We start from the raw sequence: 21470 nt of genomic DNA, 5'->3' as shown, positions 1-21470 counted from the left end.
GGATGGAGACACCATCATCATCACCATCATTAGAGTAATATCCCCCAATTAAAGGTGGACTTAAAATCCTGGTGTTGTACTGCTCAGGTGACTCAGGTGCGCTCTAGTGTCATAGAGACCAGGCCTGAGTCCCAAATGGCCCCCTATTTCCTATATAGTGCACTACTTTTGACCTGGGCCCTGGTAAAAAAAAAAGTAGTGCACTGTGATGGGAATAGGGTGCATTTAGGATGCAGACTAGGTTCCCTCAGGCAGGACTCCCATACTCACGGGAACCGTATCCTGACACCTGCTATTGTTTTGTTTGTGGCTCTCTGGTAGATAAAGGAACAGGTGAAGGGGGGTTGAGAGGGGGACAGGTGCGTCACACTTCTCTGGTTTCGCCTCTTTGGTTTCATCAGTTCAGCCAATACTGCCTGGGAGAGAGGGAGACACAGAGAGAGAGAGAGAGAGAGAGAGAGAGAGAGAGAAAGATAGGGAAGTGCGATGAAGGAAAGGATTTGCTGGTCTTGTGAATTGCAGAGTCGAATTCTTTCAAACGGTGCTGCAGAGACATAGAGAGGGGGATATTACTGAGGGAGAGGAGCTGGAGACAAGATTACATCATTCATACGCACACAGAGACATACACTGGAATATTACTGCTTCAGACACACACACACAGAGAGACAGACACAAATACACAAAAAACACTGCACCTAAATAGAAGAGGACATGAAGACTGGCAAGAAATCTTTCATAGGTAGGAACCTTTTTCATTTATTGTGTGATAATAAGCTTTATCTGGCAACGCCTATCCCAGGGGTGACATGTTTGAGGCCATTGTTGTAGGTCTAGAACAAGTGGAGTTTAAATTTGGTTAAATATAACTTTTCATGCTTATTGTCTTCATTCAACTGTTTGTTTCTCTCTTTCAGTCTGTTCCATCATCTCTTTCAGATTCTCTTTCCTTCCCTTTTTTTTTACGTGACTTACTTCTTATGGTGTCTCTCTAAATAATTTAGTCAGGGAGAGAGGCAGGATTTCATATCACCTCCTGCTCCATCTATCTATCAATCACACCTCTATCTGTCCCATCACAGGTGACATAATCCATTTTACTCTGTAAAATCACTTATAATCATCACTCACCTGGATGGTAGGGAGCAGCCAATAATCACTAAACAAGCTGAGATTATGTACGAGGGAAAAGAATGTGACAGGAAATATCAGACAGACAGAACACTTTGTTTAAACACACTCTGTTCTTTGAATGTAAGTGCATTCCAGCCAGCTACCCAGTCATTCATTGCTTCATTCACATTTACACATCTTTAATCATGATCCATCCCATGTATGGATTAGTGAGCGAGAAACAGGGTCGTTCCACAAAAAGAGTGCCTTTTGCATCTCTTTGATATTTTAAGTAGAAATTGTCCACCAATATTGCATTTTAAAAGACTGTTATATTAAATGACGTGCCTTTTAATATAGACCGCATGGATTATTCAGTAAATCAGATTTTTATGAAGGCTTGCTAAAGTGCGAAGATTCAGCATTTTGACATGTCCATGCGTCAACCCTGTGTCACTTCTAGGAATATTTCAATTCCTTTAACCCCAAAATGTCTCCAAGTTTCAACATCATTGTAAAGCCCAAGTTATTTCGTTTTTCTTGACAAAGTAATTTCTGAAGATTATTATTTATTTCATGTGATTAGTCTGTCCCTCATTGTAAGGTCAACACTGTTATGTGAACTGAACTCTCGTTATAATATGGTAAAACTATTTTTTTTTTTTTTTTTAATTCAAAAGAAACAATGAACATCTAATAGTCAAATCATTTTGTAAAGCAGATTAGCTGGTTCTACTCTTTTTGGCCATTTTCTGGTGTTTTTTGGAATACTTTTCGGGTCGAGTATAATACGCCAACGCTGTTACCCATAGATATACAGGTTAGAAATGCTTTAGGAATTTGATTATTTTTTGTGAAGCCTGCATTCAATTGCACCTCCCTGTTGCACAAAACGAGATTCCATTCCCCCTGTCATGAGGGGATTTATGGCTGCTACTGTTACAGTCAACCCTGTTACTTTCTTTGGCACTTAATATAGTATTGTTTTTATTTTACATCTTACGATGGGAAAACATATTTTTTTATTAAGTTGAACATGTGCTCTTTATGCCAACATTTTTAAATTAGGTGAAATCACAAGGTTTTTTGACCAAGTTACATTTCTCAAAAGTCACCAAAATTGGTGGAACGACCCAACAAAGGAAGGGGGAAGCAGCATCTTGAAGAGAGAACTTGTCACAACACTCCCCATTGATTCATTTATTGATGCTTGTAAACATGAGTTGTGTTGTCATTTTGAATAAATGTGAGTGGTTGTTCTGTGGTATAATCCCTAGCCGCTCCCCTGTACCATCCACTGAACTGTATTGAGCTAGGTAATGCTGTGGAAGTCAGTAGAGCGTGACAGGCCTATTGTAGAGTAGTCACCTGGCTCTGGCTGCACCAGCGGGGTTGTATCTATTTCCCTTTTTAGTGCACTCCTTTTGACCAGGGCCCATGGGGCTCTGGTCAAAAGTAGTGCACTATGTATGAAATAGGGTGCCATTTGGAACAGCCTAAGAGAACAGACTCAGGGGGGAATTTGGCTTTGCCCATAATACAATGGCTATTGGCATTGGTCAAATTAAATATTAATTTAGAACGAATAGTAGTAGCAGTAGCTAGTGAAAAGTACTAGTAATTATACTAGCAGGAGGAATATTAGAAGGTGCAGTTGTGGTAGGCCTGGTACAGTAGGTTAAGTTTAAGTAAAAGTTAAGTAACAGTTGGCTTAGACATCAATGTAGAAGCTTGAAGGATGTTGCTAGTAGAGTACTTGGTGATAGCGCCAGAATCGTTACATAAACTCTCACCTAAAGTGAGCTTCCGTGGCTCTTAGCCATTGAGTTGATGTTGAGTCATTGGGACTCAAAGGCACATATCCGTATCCCAGCTGACTGTGATTTGAATATCAGTCATCTCTGTTTCTGGGAATTGTAGAAGGAAATGGAGTTGTGTGTAATGCTGCCGTACAGATTGTGCTGGGATGATGAGTTAACCCTCCTACTGACTCGGACCTGAAGCTGCACTGCAGTGTTCATTGTTCAAGGACCCCAACACCTCCAGTACTCTAGTCTCTGTGGGTCGACGTTGAGTAATGCCAAAGTGCCCTGAGCATAGACAGAATGGACAGCACAGACGTAGATAGGTACAGAGACAGAGCAATAGAAGGGAAAAGGGAGGGGTGGGATGATTCTCTCGAGGAAATTGAGAAAAAGGGCAATCGAGAAGCAGTAGAAAAGGCAAAAATGACAGACGTGGAGAGAGATGGGATGTAGCAGGTGAGAAATTCTAGGGAATTACACTGGAGGTTCATTACTCAACCGGGTGACTCACACCAGGTGGAGGGGGGGAAATCAATGGAGCTGCTGGCTGCATAACTGTGGAGGCAGGACGTCAAAGCCCTGGGCTGCATCCCAAATGGAACCCTACTCCCTATATAGGGTAGTGCACTACGTAAAGAATAGAGTGCAATTTGGGATACAGTCCTGGACACTACCTCCCTCTCTTAGACAGTCAGAGTGAGAGGGAGAGGCTGGCTCCCCCACCCACTACCCACTCCTCCCCGGAGCCACGACCCACCTAGAGTGAGCTGTGCGGGGGAGGCCTGGATGTGCGCCCCCTCCCCTGGTGGTTCCTTCAGCCCAGCAATAGCAGCAGGTTAACCAGCCAGGTGGGGGTCTAGCTGATTGTGTGAGTCATCACTGCACAGCAGGCCCTGCCTTCCCACCAGATCCATCCAAAACAGATGCAAATGGAACCCTACTCCCTTTGTGCACTGGGGGCCCTGGTCAAAAGTAGTGCACTACAAAGGGAATAGGGTGCCATTTGGGATGCATCCATTGGGACCTGAACCAGCAACACACTGCCTCGGATGTAAATACTAAACTCAAACATCCGTAGGAGCAGAACATAGAGAGGTAGCCAAGACAACACGAAGTAGTGACGTAAAAGAAGACAGTCAGGCTGGGGACTGGGTTTTATTACAGATAGTACTAACAGAGGCATTTATCAGCCGCTGCTGGCGAGGACAGGGGTCCTTGGTGAGTAGTGACTCATCATGGGTAGTATTCACCAGTGGAAATGTTGCCTATACTACCACCTGTCTGCTTGGCATGAATCAGACAAAGAGATGGTGGCAAATTAAGGGGCTTTTTTTTAGGATTGGGAGGATGCTAAATATAAGCGTTAAAGCAGTTATGTGGCAATGCTGGCACTGAAGTGTTGTTTAATGAAATAGAGAAAGGTCATTTTCGACTGTTAAACATGCAAAGCTTTTAAACTGTAGATTCAGCACCTCTGATTCACCACACGTTGCCTTAAAGCATCTCCAAAAGCAGACTGAACACAAGACGCAGGCTTTGAATGACTAATTTGTCAGAAGGAGAAGGAACAGGATCGGATTGCAGCCAAACCTGGATGGAAGGGAGTTCCCCCATCTACACATTGTAATCCAGATACTCTCTTTTGGTCATTGTAATGATGTGCATACACACTAGGAAACCTCGTGCTGGCATTATAGTAGATGACAGATGGGCAGGGTCTAAGCATTATTTGATTTTGGAAAATACATGGACATCAGAACTTTTGTGACACAACACAGTGGAAAAATATATGGCAATTAGAAATCCAAAATATACTGTGTCCGTAAAATGTATATGTAAACTGGAAGTAGAAGTCTAGGTGTTTTTGTCCATTAGTTTACTCTAATTAGGGGAGGGGTGGTAGGGTTAGGGAAAATAATAAAGGAAAATATATTTCAAATAATAAATATATATGTTGTATACATACAGTACAAGTCAAAGGTTTGGACACACCTACTCATTCCAGGTTCTTTATTTTTTACTATTTTCTACATTGTAGAATAATAGTGAAGACATCAAAACTATGAAATAACAAATATTGAATCATGTAGGAACCAAAAAAATGTTACAAAAATCTAAATACAGTATATTTTATAATTGAGAGATTCTTCAAAGTAGCCACCCTTTGCCTTGATGACAGCTTTGCACACTCTTGGCATTCTCTCAACCAGCTTCTGGAATGCTTTTACAACAGTCTTCAAGAGTTCCCACTCATGCTGAGCACTTGTTGGCTGCTGTTCCTTCACTCTGCGGTCCAACTCATCCCAAACCATCTCAATTGGGTTGAGGTCGGGTGATTGTGGAGGCCAGGTCATCTGATGCAGCACTCCATCACTCTCTTTCTTGGTCAAATAGCCCTTACACAGCCTGGAGGTGTGTTGGGTCATTGTCCTGTTGATAAACAAATGACAAATGATCCCACTAAGTGCAAACCAGATGGGATGGCATGTTGCTGCAGAATGCTGTGGTAGCCATGCTGGTTAAGTGTGCCTTGAATTCTAAATAAAATCACTGACAGTGTCACTATCACACCTCCTCCTCCATGCTTTACAGTGGGAACCACACATGCGGAGATCATCCGTTCACCTACACTGCGTCTCACAAAGATACAGCAGTTGGAACCATAAATCTTAAATTTGAACTCATCAAACCAAAGGACAGATTTCCACCGGTCTAATGTCCATTGTTCGTGTTTCTTGGCCCAAGCAAGTCTCTTCTTATTATTGGTGTCCTTTAGTAGTGGTTTCTTTGCAGCAATTTGACCATGAAGGCCTGATTTACGCAGTCTTCTCTGAACAGTTGATGTTGAGATGTGTCTGTTACTTGAACTCGGTGAGGTGCAATCTGAGGTGCAGTTAATTGCCAAATTCTGAGGCTGGTAACTCGAATAAATGTATCCTCTGCAGCAGAGGTAACTCTGGGTCTTCCTTTCCTGTGGCGTTCCTCATGAGAGACAGTTTCATCATAGCGCTTGATGGTTTTTGCGACTTTCAAAGTTCTTGAAATTTTCCGGATTGACTAACCTTTGTGTCTTAACTTACATCTAGACGTTCCGCTAGCGGAACACCTGCTCCAATATCCAATGATAGGCGTGGCGCGAATTACAAATTCCTCAAAAATACAAAAACTTCAATTTTTCAAACATATGACTATTTTACAGCATTTTAAAGACAAGACTCTCCTTTATCTAACCACACTGTCCGATTTCAAAAAGGCTTTACAGCGAAAGCAAAACATTAGATTATGTCAGCAGAGTACCCAGCCAGAAATAATCAGACACACATTTTTCAAGCTAGCATATAATGTCACAAAAAACAAAACCACAGCTAAATGCAGCACTAACCTTTGATGATCTTCATCAGATGACAACCCTAGGACATTATGTTATACAATACATGCATGTTTTGTTCAATCAAGTTCATATTTATATCAAAAACCAGCTTTTTACATTAGCATGTGACGTTCAGAACTAGCATTCCCACCGAACACTTCCGGTGAATTTACTAAATTACTCATGATAAACGTTCACAAAAAACATAACAATTATTTTAAGAATTATAGATACAGAAATCCTTTGTGCAATCGAGGTGTCCGATTTTAAAATAGCTTTTCGGTGAAAGCACATTTTGCAATATTCTGAGTACATAGCCCGGCATCACAGGGCTAGCTATTTAGACACCCAGCAAGTTTAGCCTTCACCAAACTCCGATTTACTATTAGAAAAGTTTGATTACCTTTGGTGTTCTTCGTCAGAATGCACTCCCAGGACTGCTACTTCAATAACAAATGTTGGTTTGGTTCAAAATAATCCATTGTTATATCCAAATAGCGGCATTTTGTTCGTGCGTTCAAGACACTATCCAAGGGTGACGAAGGGTCACGCGCACGACGCATTTCGTGACAAAACATTTCTAAATATTCCATTACCGTACTTCGAAGCATGTCAACCGCTGTTTAAAATCAATTTTTATGCAATTTTTCTCATAAAAAAGCGATAATATTCCGACCGGGAGTGGTGGTTTTCGTTCAAAGATAAAACATGGAGTCAACTCGTGCACGAGCCTGAGTCTCACAGTACTGTGACCAGCCACTATCCAAACGCGCTAATGTTTTTCAGCCAGAGCCTGCAAAGCCACGATTCAGCTTTTTGCCGCCTTCTGAGAGCCCATGGGAGCCGTAGGAAGTGTCACGTGACAGCAGAGATCCCCTGTATTGGATAGAGATAATCAAGAAGGGCAAGAAATTGTCAGACAGGGCACTTCCTGCATGGAATCTTCTCAGGTTTTGGCCTGCCAAATGAGTTCTGTTATACTCACAGACACCATTCAAACAGTTTTAGAAACTTTGGAGTGTTTTCTATCCAAATCAAATGAAATCAAATGTATTTATATAGCCCTTCGTACATCAGCTGATATCTCAAAGTGCTGTACAGAAACCCAGCCTAAAACCCCAAACAGCAAGCAATGCATGTGAAAGAAGCACGGTGGCTAGGAAAAACTCCCTAGGAAAAACTCCCTAGAAAGGCCAAAAACCTAGGAAGAAACCTAGAGAGGAACCAGGCCATGAGGGGTGGCCAGTCCTCTTCTGGCTGTGCAGGGTGGATATTTTAACAGAACATGGTCAAGATGTTAAAATGTTCATAAATGACCAGCATGGTCAGATAATAATAATCATAGTAGTTGTCGAGGGTGCAACAAGCACGTCCGGTGAACAGGTCAGGGTTCCATAGCCACAGGCAGAACAGTTGAAACTGGAGCAGCAGCACGGCCAGGTGGACTGGGGACAGCAAGGAGTCATCATGCCAGGTAGTCCTGAGGCATGGTCCTAGGGCTCAGGTCCTCCGAGAGAAAGACAGAAAGAGAGAAAGAGAGAATTAGAGAGAGCATATTTAAATTCACACAGGACACCGGATAAGACAAGAGAAATACTCCAGATGAAACAGACTGACCCTAGCCCCCCGACACATAAACTACTGCAGCATAAATACTGGAGGCTGAGACAGGAGGGATCAGAAGACACTGTGGCCCCATCCGATGATACCCCCAGACAGGGCCAAACAAGCAGGATATAACCAAAGCTAATATATCCAAAGCTAATAATTATATGCATATTCTAGTTTCTGGGCAGGAGTAATAATCAGATTAAATCGGGTACGTTTTTTATCCGGCCGTGAAAATACTGCCCCCTAGCCATAACAGGTTAAAGTAATGATGGACTTTCATTTCTCTTTGCTTATTTGAGCTGTTCTTGCCATAATATGGACTTAGTCTTTTATCTTCTGTATACCAGGTGTGCCCAAACCTTTGACTGGTACTGTATATATAAAATGCAACATGTAAAGTGTTGGTCCCACTTTCTATACGCACAAAAATCTTATTTCTCTCAAATTCTATGCACAACTTTGTTTACATCCCTGTTAGTGAGCAATTCTCCTTTGCCAAGATAATCCATCCACCTGACAGGTGTGGCATATCAAGAAGCTTATTAAACAGCATGATTATTACACAGGTGCATCTTGTGCGGGGGACAATAAAAGGCCACTAAAATGTGCAGTTGTCACAACACAATGCCACAGATATCTCAATTGGCATACTGGCGTACTGCAATTGACATATTCACTACAGGAATGTCCACCAGCGCTATTTCCAGAGAATTGAATGTTCATTTCTCTACCATAAGCCACCTCCAATGTACGTCCAACCGGCCTCACAACCACAGATCATGTGTATGGCGTTTGTGTGGGCGAGCGGTTTGCTGATGTCAACGTTGTGAAATGAGTGCCCCATTGTGGCAGTGGTGTTATGGTATGGGCTGGTATAAGCTATGGAGAACAAACACAACTGCATTTTATTGATGGCAATTTGAATGCACAAAAATACTGTGACGAGATCCTGAGGATATTTTTTTTATGGTATCTGTGATCAACAGATTCATATATGTATTCCCAGTCATGTGAAATCCATAGATTAATTTTATATTTAACCTTTATTTAACTAGGCAAGTCAGTTAACAACAAATACTTATTTACAATGACAACCTACTGGGGAACAGTGGGTTAACTGCCTTGTTCACGGGCAGAACAACATATTTTTATCTTGTCAGCTCAGAGATTCAATCCAGGAACCTTTCAGTTACAGGCCCAAAGCTCTAACCACCCAGCTACCTGTCTAGATTAGGCCCTAATGAATTTATTTCAATTGACTGATTTCCTCATATGAACCATAACTCAGTAAAATCAATGAAATTGTTGCATGTTGTATTTATATTTTTGTTCAGTATATATTACAACAACAAAAAATGAAAAATACAACACGTGCACATGACAAAAGCGAGGTGTCTTTACTGCAGTACAAACACACAACCAGTTCTGCAGAGCCGGCATTTGTGCACAAAATAACTTGTGTTAAATTGTTTTAAAGTCAAGCAAACTGAAATAGATTCAACTGTGCGTGGGAACTTGAATTTCCCTAGCTGTTTTCAATCGTTTGTGGTTACAAATGTTCCCTTTAAAGTGTTGATATCACACTAGCATGACAGAGATGAGGTTATGTGTGTGAATAAGGGCTTGATGAGGTCAGGAAATAGCCTCTACCTAAGCTCCTAACAAGGGTTATGTCCAAAATGAAACAGCATTTGAAAAGTATAACCTCCATAGGCAGTTTAAAGTTCTCACTGAAAAAACGGCTAAATAGTGGAATGTCTCAGAAGTGAGTCATAAGACTATTACAAGGGTGAGAAGAAAATGCCCGGGATAACATATGGTCTGCCTTTTGGTGCCTATTGTGATTGTCTTGTGTATATATATATATTAGGGATTGATTGTTTTATATGTTAGGAATTGATTTATATATTAGGGGTATGTGAGACAAGGGAGATATACCTGTTCGTCGTTGTTTATTAGGAAATGGAACTGTACTAATTAGCTCATTTTATGAAACAAACAACAATTGTCTGTCAAAAAGGACTACAATGGAAATAGGCTTTTGAGCTTGGTGTTATCCATGATGATTTTCTTAAATTACATGTGGAGTCTTCACCAGCTGGAGCGCCCTTATGTATGTATTTTTTACAATTACATTAATGGCACCCTATTCCCTGTAGTGCACTACTTTTGACCAGTTGTGCACAATATAATGTAGGTAATAGGGCCCCATTTTGGACACAACCCAGGTGTCAATGTCGTGCCATCTGATCCTGACAGTGTGTAAATAGATCTTTGCTGGGAATGTATACTACCATAACCTGACATGACACAATTAGCTGTTGTCTTCACACCATTTTGCTTCTTCATGTACTTAGCTTGGCAACATGCTTCCTCTTATATAGTAGGAACTATCGGTCAAATTCAGTCCCGAGATGGGACATCCTTCGAAGTATGCATGACTATCACATGCCATTGAGCAAGCAAAACATCCCAAATGGCACCCTATTCCTTACATAGTTCACTACATTTGACGAGAGCTCTATGGGCCCTGCTCAAAAGTAGTCTCCTCTGTGGGGAATAGGGTGTCATTTGGGACATAGCCTAGGAGTTACCCCTGACAGTTCTCTGTTTTGATCCTGCGGTTTGTTTTAATGTTTTGATCTGCACTGTCACTGTATGCATAGGTCCATAACTGGGCCTTATGTCAGGGAAATGGAGAGAAGCCATTTTGTAAACACCAGGGTTAGGATTTGATGGTGTATTGTAGAATATAATGTCTTGCAGAATATAAAAGAAAATCACTTTTTTGTTGGCATATTTTCACCTGCATTTGAATGTTCCTTGCATTGACTTGCTTCCATCCTTTCATAAGAACATATTGGATATTTGCTGATGATGCAAACAGGGAATTGGCTACAGAAGTTTAAAAAGTTTAATCTTGAAATGCCTTTCACCAAAAATGGGCCTCAGGATCTCGTCACGGTATTTTTGTGCATTCAAATTGCCATCAATAAAATGCAATTGTGTTTGTTGTCCATAGTTTATACCAGCCCATACCATAACACCACCGCCACAATGGGGCACTCGTTTCACAACGTTGACATCAGCAAACCGCTCGCCCACACGACGCCATACACATGGTCTGCGGTTGTGAGGCCGGTTGGACGTACTGCCAAATACTCGAAAACTACGTTGGAGGCGGCTTATGGTAGAAAATTAACATTCAATTATTTGGCAATAGCTCTGGTGGACATTCCTGCAGTCAGCCTACCAATTTCAGTGGTGTAAAGTACTTAAGTAGTACTTTAAAGTATTTTTACTTAAGTCATTTTTGGGGGAATCTGTACTTTACTATTTATATTTTTGCCAACTTTTACTTTACTACATTCCTAAAGAAAATAATGTACTTTTTACACCATACATTTTCTCTGACACCCAAAAGTACTCGTTACATTTTGAATGCTTAGCAGGACAGAAAATGCGCCAATTTGCACGCTTATCAAGAGAACCTCCCTGGTCATCCCTACTGCCTCGTATCTGGCAGACTCACTAAACACAAATGCTTTGTTTGTAAATGATGTGTTGGAGTGTGCCCCTGGCTATCCTTCAATAAAAATCAAACAAATACAATTGTGCTGTCTGGTTTGCTTCATATAATGAATTTGCAATGGCATATTTGAGCAATTCCATTTACTTTTGATACTTAAGTATATTTAAAATCAAATACTTCTAGAGACTTTTACTCAAGTAATATTTTACTGGGCGACTTTCACTTTTACTTGAGTCATTTTCTATTAAGGTATCTTTACTTTTACTCAAGTATGACAATTGAGTACTTTTTCCACCACTGGCCAATTGCACATTGTGTTGTGTGACAAAACTGCACATTTTAGAGTGGCCTTTTATTGTCCCCAGCACAAGGTGCACCTGTGTAATGATCATGCCGTTTATTCAGCTTCTTGATACACCACACCTGTCAGGTGGATGGATTATCTTGGCAAAGGAGAAATGCTCGCTAACAGGGATGTAAACAAATTTGTGCTCAACATATTTTGAGAAATAAACTTTTTGTGTGTGTGGAACATTTATGGGATCATTTATTTCAGTTCATGAAACATGGTGTGTTTATATTTTTGTTCTGTGTGTTTATATTTTTGTTCTGTGTATTTATATTTTTGTTCAGTGTATTTTTGAGGCTGGTGACAGAAATCTGTGTAGGATCAATGCACCTGTTATTCAATTTTTCATTGGAAATTATCCAGACTGCCTTTATTGCTTTCGGTTCTAGCGAGATTACAGCCATCCGTATCTTTCCATTGGTAGAAAAGGGGGTTGGAGGAGCGATTTTCAATCTAGCGTGCTCCGCCTATACACTGCTGCGCGCCTCCTGTCATTCCCCGCCTCCTGCAGGCAAAAGATTGAGCTGCGGAATCCCGTGACATCACTGCCTCTGACAGTTGCTTAGTAACCAAGTGCCGTCAGTATGCCGCTCCTCCTAAAATCACGTGCTCTGTATATAACGCCTTGCAGCCCAGCGCCCTGGTTAGGTATTTTGAACTGATCGTGTTCGCAGGCAGGACTCTGTAGCTAGTGCGCATGAAGTGGAGAAATTGGTACTAGAGCAAACAGCGTGTCTTCTCCATAAAGGAGCTTTCTACTGGCGCTGTTTTACAAGTGGATACATATTTTTATTCACCATGGCTGTTACCAAGGCTCCATGTGACTTGTCTTATTGCAAAATGAGAGGAATTGTGTCAGTGCTCACTGGTAGGCATATTAATCAGTTATTTGTGTTAATCTAAATTCAATTATTTTATTTTGAATTTAGCTTCTACATTGTGTTGTTTAATAGTATGCATCAATATTCTTTGGATTATGATTTGTAGATGGACTGTAGTCTATTGATGTGTGGCTTCTTTATCCATGTCCATGTTTGTGATATAGGCTTTGAGTGTTATTTTTCACTATGCGACGCGGCGGTTCGCCAAAGCAATAGTAATATTTTGTTGCATAACGACTAAATTTGGCACATAATGCATTATAACGGGAATCCATTCCAAATCATTTTTGAACGTCTGGAACATTTTAAAATGAAAGTTTTGAACAGATTTAGTATAGGCATACGGCTATAATTTCTAGACTGTTCACCGCACTGTGATGAAATGTAAGCTGTTATCCCAGGTAGATAGAGGCCTATCCATGGCCCTAGTTCTGCAATGGTGTAGTTTAGGTCTGATGAAGGGCTGTTAAATCTGTGACGTTGTGTTCTCTGGGTGCCCGCTGACATAAATGCTTATTTTTGATTTGCAGCTTTCATCAAGGAGAGGAAAATTGGACTTAACGACTTCATATCGAGGCTGGTGTCAAACCCACATATGTGTCAACAGTAAGTATTATATGGAGCACTTGTATGGCCAAATGAGATATTTAGATACTATATATGAGCTACCAACTGCCAATGAAATATGATAATATTATGACAAATTACCTTTTCTGAAAGTATAGATATTTATCAAATAGTCGAGATATATGATAGGTGCGTACACAATAGGCCTCTGCGACATTTCATCTGCTTCCCATGGCATTAGATTAGGTCTATGTTTTTATTTATAATTGTATAGGTCTACCTAGGTCAGTGTAAGCTACTGTACGTTTCCAATCCAATCATCTGCACGTCACTATTCACATTCTGAGTCAAAGCAGTAATCTGGGGCCAAGCAGGCAAAGCCAGCACAAGAATAGTTATGTCATGTCAAGTGTGTTCCCGCCATGGTCTCTCCAGTTCTTAAGCACCTTTTCTGCAAATCCCCTGTGTCCCCTTGACTGGGATAACCGGGTAATTCAATTAAGTGCGCACCACACAATATGGTTTGTACTCAACAGCCTAAAAAGGGGCCAGGTGGGGGTCTAGCTCAGTGGAAAATTCCCAAACACCTTGGGCTCCCGAGTGGCACAGCGGTCTAAGGCACTGCATCTCAGTGCAAGAGGTGTCACTATAGTACCTGGTTTGAATCCAGGCTGTATCACATCCGGCCGTGATAGGGTGGCGCACAATTGGCCCAGCGTCATCCAGATTTGGCCGGAGTAGGCTGCCATTGTAAATAACAATTTGTTCTTAACTGATTTGCCTAGTTAAATAAAGGTTCAATAAAATATACAAAAATGAAATACCCTCTTCAGGTGCTAGGTTGTTACAGCAGTCAAATTCTGGGCTGTTTGTGCTAGTCATGTCTGATCCCCTGGCTTAGAACTGCTTTTCAGATGGTGCTGCAGGCTACATGGTGTATAGGTCAACAACAACTGAATAGTCTCTCAGGAGTTAGAGGAGACCCTTATTTAAAGTCTTGGCCGGTTTGTATCTCATTTGGGTCAGTTATGACAAATGGAACCTTCTCTATCTAATTACTCAATTAAATCACTGTAAAACTCACCATTTTACTGCAATGTCCAACTTTGAAAAATAGTATGAATCGTAATACTGGCCTTTGATGGCAATCTAAGTATTAGACTACTGTTATAATTTAAGCACTCTATAAAATACACTGTCAACTTAGAGAGGTCACTCATCCCTATAAAATCACAGTGGCAATGAGTGTATCATAAGTGAAGGAGGATTCCATTCTAACATTCTCTGTTCATTCCTCAGCTCTGAAGTTGACTTCCTCAAGATCGATGAGAACCAGAATGAGAAGCTGGACAATGCTGAGCTCTTAAATCCGGTGAGCATCAGCATAACACATGCCTTGGCCACTGGGACAGACTGAGCCAAAAGGAACCCTATTCCTTATATAGTGCACCAGTTTTTAAAAGAGCCCTATGGTAGTGCACTATATAGGGAATAGGGTGCCATTTGATTTACCAGTGTGAACGGAAAATAGATAATTTTATCCAGAGCCAAGATGGTCATTCTTAGCTCCTTCTCTCCTCCTCTGTTCTTAGATGTTACTGACCTCCCCCAGAAGCTCACTAGCTGAAGAGCTGGCGATCAAACCATGTGATTTCGACTACCTGAAAATCATTGGCAAAGGGAGCTTTGGGAAGGTGCTGCTGGCTCGACACAGGGAGAGCAACGAGTATTACGCCGTCAAGGTTCTACAGAAGAAAATCATCTTGAAGAAGAAAGAAGTGAGTCTTACTCTACTGATCTTCACCATAAAAACACACAGTCAATACTCCAAGCAAGCTGCAATAGCCACAAACACATACAACCACTCAGTTGCTCGCTCAGTTGCTCTAATTTAAGTATTGCACTGATGTCATTGTGAGTGGTATGCTCATCTTTCTCTTACTCCCTCATCTAGCAAAAGCATATAATGGCGGAGCGAAGTGTCCTGATGAAGAATATCAAACATCCTTTCCTGGTGGGGCTGCACTATTCCTTCCAGACTACTGACAAGCTGTACTTTGTGCTTGACTACGTGAACGGAGGAGAGCTGTTTTATCATCTTCAGAGAGAGAGGGTGTTCCTAGAACCCAGAGCCAGGTTCTACGCTGCAGAGATCGCCAGTGCTCTGGGATACCTCCACTCCCTGCATATTGTTTACAGGTATGAACTAAGATCCTATCATACACCACCATCTGGTGGTGACTATATGTCATAGCACATGACAGAAAAAATACCACTCATAAAAATGTGTAGTCTGGTCCAGTGAATAAGGGCCAGTGGTTTAGAGGAAGGTAAACGCACGTAAACACTGTTTATCCACCTTTTGCGTAAAAATGCATTAAGTATAGGGAGAGTTGCACTTTCCTAACCCTCTCCCTTTCTCTTCTCTTCACAGAGATCTGAAGCCTGAGAATATCCTGCTAGACTCTGCGGGCCACATCGTCCTGACAGACTTTGGCCTTTGCAAAGAGGGCCTGGCGCCCACTGGGACCACCACCACCTTCTGTGGAACCCCAGAGTACCTGGCCCCCGAGGTGCTGCAGAAGCAGGCGTACGACCGAACCGTGGATTGGTGGTGCCTGGGATCCGTGCTTTACGAGATGCTCTATGGACTGGTGAGGCATTACTGATCACTGCTCTTTTCAGCATCTCTTTCATGGTTCAGTTTTCACAATGCATTTACAATAGTTATGATATCCACTATCAATGCATCCCCAATGGCACCCTATTCCCTATATAGTGCACTTCATTTGACCAGAGCTCTATAGACTCTGGTGGGACACCGTATGTCACCATGTCAGTTATATATAAGGAATGTCAGTATGAATCACACAAGTACACTGACAATCATGGTGCGTGGTGTGTATGGAGTTTGGCCAAGTAGCATGTACTGATTTTTGCTGTCTCTCTCCATAGCCCCCCTTCTACAGCCGCAACACAGCTGAGATGTACAACAATATCCTGAACAAGCCTCTCGTACTGAAGCCCAACGTGTCCAACGCAGGCAGAGAACTGTTGGAGGGGCTCCTGCAAAAGGACCGCACTAAGAGGCTGGGAGTGAAAGACGATTTTGTAAGTACCCACACACACAGACATAGACAGACAGAGCAATCCATGTTCAACAAACAAATACATTATATGAATAACACACGAAAAAAATACTACTAAGGTGTCAGTATTGTTCTGTACCAGTGGATTGATGTAGTGTTTTTATCTGCCTCTAGATGGAACTGAAGTTCCACACCTTCTTTTCACCTATCAACTGGGATGACCTGATGGCAAGGAACATCACACCACCCTACATTCCCTCAGTGGTAAGTACATCTACCAACAATGTATACATGTAGTCTTCCAGGTTAACATGTGAGAGAAGTACAAATGTACCTTTTCTTGTTCACTTCAAGTAGAATTTTTGTTTTACTGAAATGGTCACAAACTGGATCCCAAGGACAACAATGTATATATTTAGAGGCTGTATGGGTGTGAAATGTGAATTTGATGGTTGTGTTTTAGAGCACGTCTCTAATATACTGCTTTGGTTGGCTTTCACAGAGCGGGCCTACGGACCTCAGGCACTTTGACCCAGAGTTCACCCACCTCCCTGTGACCTCATCTCTGTGCAACACGGACGGCCTGCTGGTGACTAGCAGCATCAAGGAGGCAGCTGGAGCCTTCCCAGGCTTCTCCTATGGACCTGCTGACAGCTTCATGTGAAGGACTCCTCTATCCACCTCGATCCTCATCCCCTCCACAGTCGAGAGGGGGAATAGGAACAGACAGACACTGCCTGGGACAATGACCACGCACTGTTAGAGCAGCTTAGGAGGTTTGCATGGCCTGCTAATGGAAATCCTGAGTGACATGCCTAAGAGGCATGAAAAGGGGGTCCAGAAACTCCAGATCTTGTTGGATTGTTGCATGAGGGGTGTAGATTGCATGGGACTCTAATCTTCAACACCAATGGCCCTACCTACTCACCCACCCCAAAACGGACCCAAAGTGTGCCAAGGTGGGAAACAGAGATTATGTTTTGTACTACAGGGAGAAAGGACATTTCTCTCAAATCGATGTGGACTACGACCACTGTCGGAGATAAGAGTGAAGTGCCTGAAGTTTCAAGGCAGCGAGAACAGTACTGTACCCACAGAGCTAGGCAAGAAGAGCCGGCTGCATCAAACCCACAGACTTTCCAGTCTGTTTGGACTTATGACCCTGGCGCTAGCTGTAGAGAGGTCCATGCCTTCCTAATCTTTCTGCATATATTGAAGATTTACATGTCTGTCCGAGTCACAATGCATTTATCGGTTTGTTATGTGAATGGTCGATTGCACTTGAGGAAACAAGGGTAAAGAAAATATTTGCGTTTCCTAAGCATCCACTCTCTCTTGGTCAGCTGCAAATCTTTTCACCCACAAAATAATCTCAAACAAGTAGGAAAACACCAGAATGGATAATGAAATTTAAACAATTTTGTTTGGACCAAATAGGGTACTATGGTACCATCTGAACCAAATTCTACTGGTGGATAATTATCGTCCACATACTGATAACAGAGCAAATGAATGCCACTGCATAGAAAGCAGACACGGAATATGTTATTTTACAAGAAATCTGCATATCATGTCATGGCATAGTAATTTAATTCAAATCTTACCAAATAATGCATTGGTTTACTATTTTAATGGTACCGTTCATTTTACTACAGTATTTCAGTTTGAGAAATTAGAAAGTACTCCTTTTAAAAACACATTTTCCACTTGAATCTTTAACATAAACCATAGTAATATATTAGGAAGCTCTAAATGTTTAACTATTTATACTCCCTATGTGAACAAAATGTTCTTGCCTTTGTTCTTCTAATACCTGCACTTTTACCCCCCTGAGACTGTGTTGACAAATTGTGTTGACATAAATGTTTGTAGACTCATTAATATATTTTTTATCATAAATACAGCAAATGGAGTATACAGTTTTACCAGCAATAATAGGTCTTCTGCAGTAATAACACATATCAATCATTGTTATTCTTGCGAGTGAAAGTGATTGCTGTTTTGCTGGCAAAACACTCAAGAGAATCCATTATATTGTTATGTATATCCATTTGCATTGTGTACAGAACTCCTGCTAGATTGATATAGAAAGGAACTGTACATGTATTTCGTTTTGTAAAGTGTGCCTGTCTGTTCCAGCCATGTTACAGTAGGATAGGTAGGCCTGATCCATTTGTATCTATTTCTTCTCTGTTATCCTCATGGTCTGAAGACCACGACCTGAAAAGCTGTGCTGCTGCAATGACGAGAGCTTAGACTGAAATGACTCTTTGTAAACAGCGCTAGCGCCGTTCATTTACTGATGGCCCTAAATAGCGCAATAACATCGCAGGCTTGGCAAGAATCACCTTTAATTGACCAGAGATATATTTTTCCATTAGTCATCATGCCTTAAAAAATCATCCTCTAAAATGACTGAGATTATGGAAGATCAGTGTTTACCCGATGTCAGTAGTCAAAATAAAAAAGGGCATGAACTGATTTATTTTATTTAGCCTTAACAGATATGATAACCTTGTAATGGCTGACAGAACAAATATCTATTCATGATGAAAATCACGTACGTTGTTTTTTTATATAGTGTAAATTGATAAAGGACTGACACTTAATTTGATATGTCACTTAAACTTCCTTGATCCTGCCAAGTCTGGAAATGTTGGTCTGCAAAGAAGTGTTGACTCTGCAGTGAATATCTACAGACCATTCTGTGGTACTGCTTCCTTGTAGAAAATTACAAACAACGCAATACAGTTATAGGTGATTTTCTAACATATTTGGAAGCTTTACATATGTTATTTGTTTTTGTATTTTATTTCTCCATATATATTTATTTACGTCATGACACATAATGTACTGTATGTATAAAGACCAGAGGACAAATTCCTAGTATTGAAAAATTAAAATATTGAATTGTAATCTATCAGTTCAAAATGGTAAATAAAATGTATTGACCAAATTCAAATGGAAGTGTGAACCAAGTGATTTTCTGGAGGCCAGTTTGATACTGAATTGAGGAGTTTTAAGAAAATATATGGTAAGTCTTGGTAAGTAGTATGCTAAAATAGTAAGTAGTCAGTTTTAGCTGACTACATTCTATTCCAAGGAACACGTTCCCATACATTTTGATATCAATTTAAAAAAATCACCACACACCTGGTACATTTTGATTATTGGTGCTGGTCTCCTGGAAATATAGGCTACATTCAATTTTATGCACTGAGTGTACAAAACATTAAGAAAACCTGCTCTTTCCATGACAGACTGACCAGGTGAATCCAGGTGAAAGCTATGATCCCTTATTGATATCACTTGTTAAATCCACTTCAATCAGTGTAAATGAAGGGAGGAGACAGGTTAGGATTGTTAAGCCTTGAGACAATTGAGACATGGATTGTGTATGTGCGCCATTCAGAGGTTGAATGGGCAAGACAAACTATTTATGTGCCTTTTAACGGTATGGTAGTAGGTGCCAGGCACACTGGTTTGTGCCAAGAACTGCAAAGCTGCTGGGTTTTTCATGCTCAATAATTTACCATGTGTATTAAGAATGGTCCACCACCCAAAGGACATCCAGCCAACTTTACTCAACTGTGGAAAGCACTGGAGCCAACATGGGCCAGCATTCCTGTGGAACGCTTTCGACACCTTATAGAGTCCATGCCCCGACAAAATGAGGCTGTTCTGAGGACAAAAGGGGAGGGGCTTTTATATTTTTTTCCACACTATTGGTCTGAACATTTTCTGATTTGAAACGATCTGATGTGATTGGTCAAAATACCAATTATTGGGGAAGGGGGATACGAATTCCGCTGCACGACACGCGTAGTTAGTGGAATCCGGGTTCCTTAGGACGTCCCTACCCTAACCACAAACCTTTCCTAACCCTATAGGGGTATTTTGGGATTTTGGCAATGATGCCCTTTTCCCCCAGAGTCAGATTAAGTTATGGATACCATTTTTATGTATCGGTGTCCAGTATGAAAGAAACTGAAATTCTCGGTGGAAATGATGTGCATATATATATATATATATATATATTGATATAATAACCATCATATCAAAAATAAATGTAGAGTCATGCGATGATGTGTGGTCTTCCCACTATGACTCGTTGGGAAAGCATGCAGTTTATTAGGCTACAGATTAAATCAATTATGATGACGTTCACAGGGTGGTGAAAGTGTAAAATGATGATACAGGTGCTTCTACACCTGCATTGCTTGCTGTTTGGGGTTTTAGGCTGGGTTTCTGTACAGCACTTTGTGACATCAGCTGATGTAAGGAGGGCTTTATAAATACATCTGAATGATTGATTGATGAGTTTGACGCTCCTTTCCAATAAATATCAAGGGTCTTATTCTGATGACATGATCATTGACGCTTGGCTGCAGTTTGACAAATAACAATATAATCTCGCTCTTTTATCCATAATAATCTCATTTTGTAGGTTATATGTGCGCTCTAGCCGCACTGTTGGCTAGAGCGCACATGCCAATACCAGAGTGGGCAAACTTGCTATATAAAGCAACAACAAAGTGAGAAAACCATTAGAGTTGAAAATGCGATGGAAACCCATTTAACTTGTCTTTTTTATTCGGTACATGGGAATTTAACCGCAAAAGGTATGTTTATGTGCCATACATCATCATCATGCACAGCCTTTTATCTGCGACAAGTCAGTCAATTTGATGGAAACATATCTAAAGTATCCCTTAACCAACATTTCAGCTTCAATGGTGGGTAGTGACGTCCCAAAGATCCCGGATTCCAAGGACCGTGCACACCGCTTACCATGAATAATCAAAACTTCCTGCTAAATAGTGGTCTAACAACAGACAAAGCGGTGTGGATTCAGTACGAAGACATTCGACTAAAGCAAAAATACATTACACCAATGGTAAGGTTAAGTTTGACTAACTCATATAGACCTATGGTCTACGGCGGTAACGATTTCAAACTTTGGAAGGGAAGTTCCAACACGTTGCGGTAATACTCCGTTAGCTAACATAGCATCTCGAGAGTTGGCTAGCTAAAAACAATGCAGTTTGCTATGCGCTAGCTAACACGTTCTAGTAAGCAAGGTTCCCGGTACTCAGCTAATTGCAATATATAAAACCATATCTATAGCTTTCCAATGCCTCTTAGTTTGCTAA

The 21470-nt window shown here is 41.1% G+C and overlaps 2 protein-coding genes across 11 annotated transcripts in view; both read left to right on the top strand.

Annotated features, from left to right (window-relative positions):
• The first annotated feature begins 449 nt into the window (after positions 1–449).
• Positions 450–19279, top strand: LOC106570356 (serine/threonine-protein kinase Sgk1). 2 transcript variants are annotated; one of them, XM_045694833.1, is made up of 9 exons: positions 450–742; positions 13192–13267; positions 14528–14600; positions 14821–15006; positions 15183–15427; positions 15663–15882; positions 16184–16339; positions 16492–16581; positions 16820–19279. In XM_045694833.1, the coding sequence occupies exons 1-9, from the start codon at positions 715–717 to the stop codon at positions 16979–16981; spliced, it is 1236 nt and encodes a 411-aa protein (XP_045550789.1). In that variant the 5' UTR covers positions 450–714; the 3' UTR covers positions 16982–19279. The 2 variants fall into 2 exon arrangements, with proteins under 2 accessions (XP_045550789.1, XP_013998047.1); XM_014142572.2 differs by lacking the exon at positions 450–742 and adding an exon at positions 12384–12648.
• A 1806-nt stretch (positions 19280–21085) lies between these two features.
• The window catches only part of LOC106570353 (eyes absent homolog 3), a 33215-nt gene continuing 32830 nt past the window's right edge, over positions 21086–21470 (top strand). For 8 of the 9 annotated variants that reach the window (XM_045694832.1, XM_014142571.2, XM_014142570.2 and 5 more), the window contains exon 1: positions 21090–21214. The gene's annotated coding sequence lies outside the window, so the exon portion shown is untranslated. Of the gene's footprint in view, positions 21215–21470 lie in introns of all 9 variants that reach the window. The other variant, XM_014142565.2, reaches the window with a different exon arrangement.

This window comes from Salmo salar, chromosome ssa14, assembly GCF_905237065.1.
Source record: "Salmo salar chromosome ssa14, Ssal_v3.1, whole genome shotgun sequence".
In the NCBI taxonomy this organism is placed as follows: domain Eukaryota; kingdom Metazoa; phylum Chordata; class Actinopteri; order Salmoniformes; family Salmonidae; genus Salmo; species Salmo salar.
Note: the sequence above shows the minus strand (reverse complement) of the source record. Positions and strands in the feature narration are given on the sequence as shown.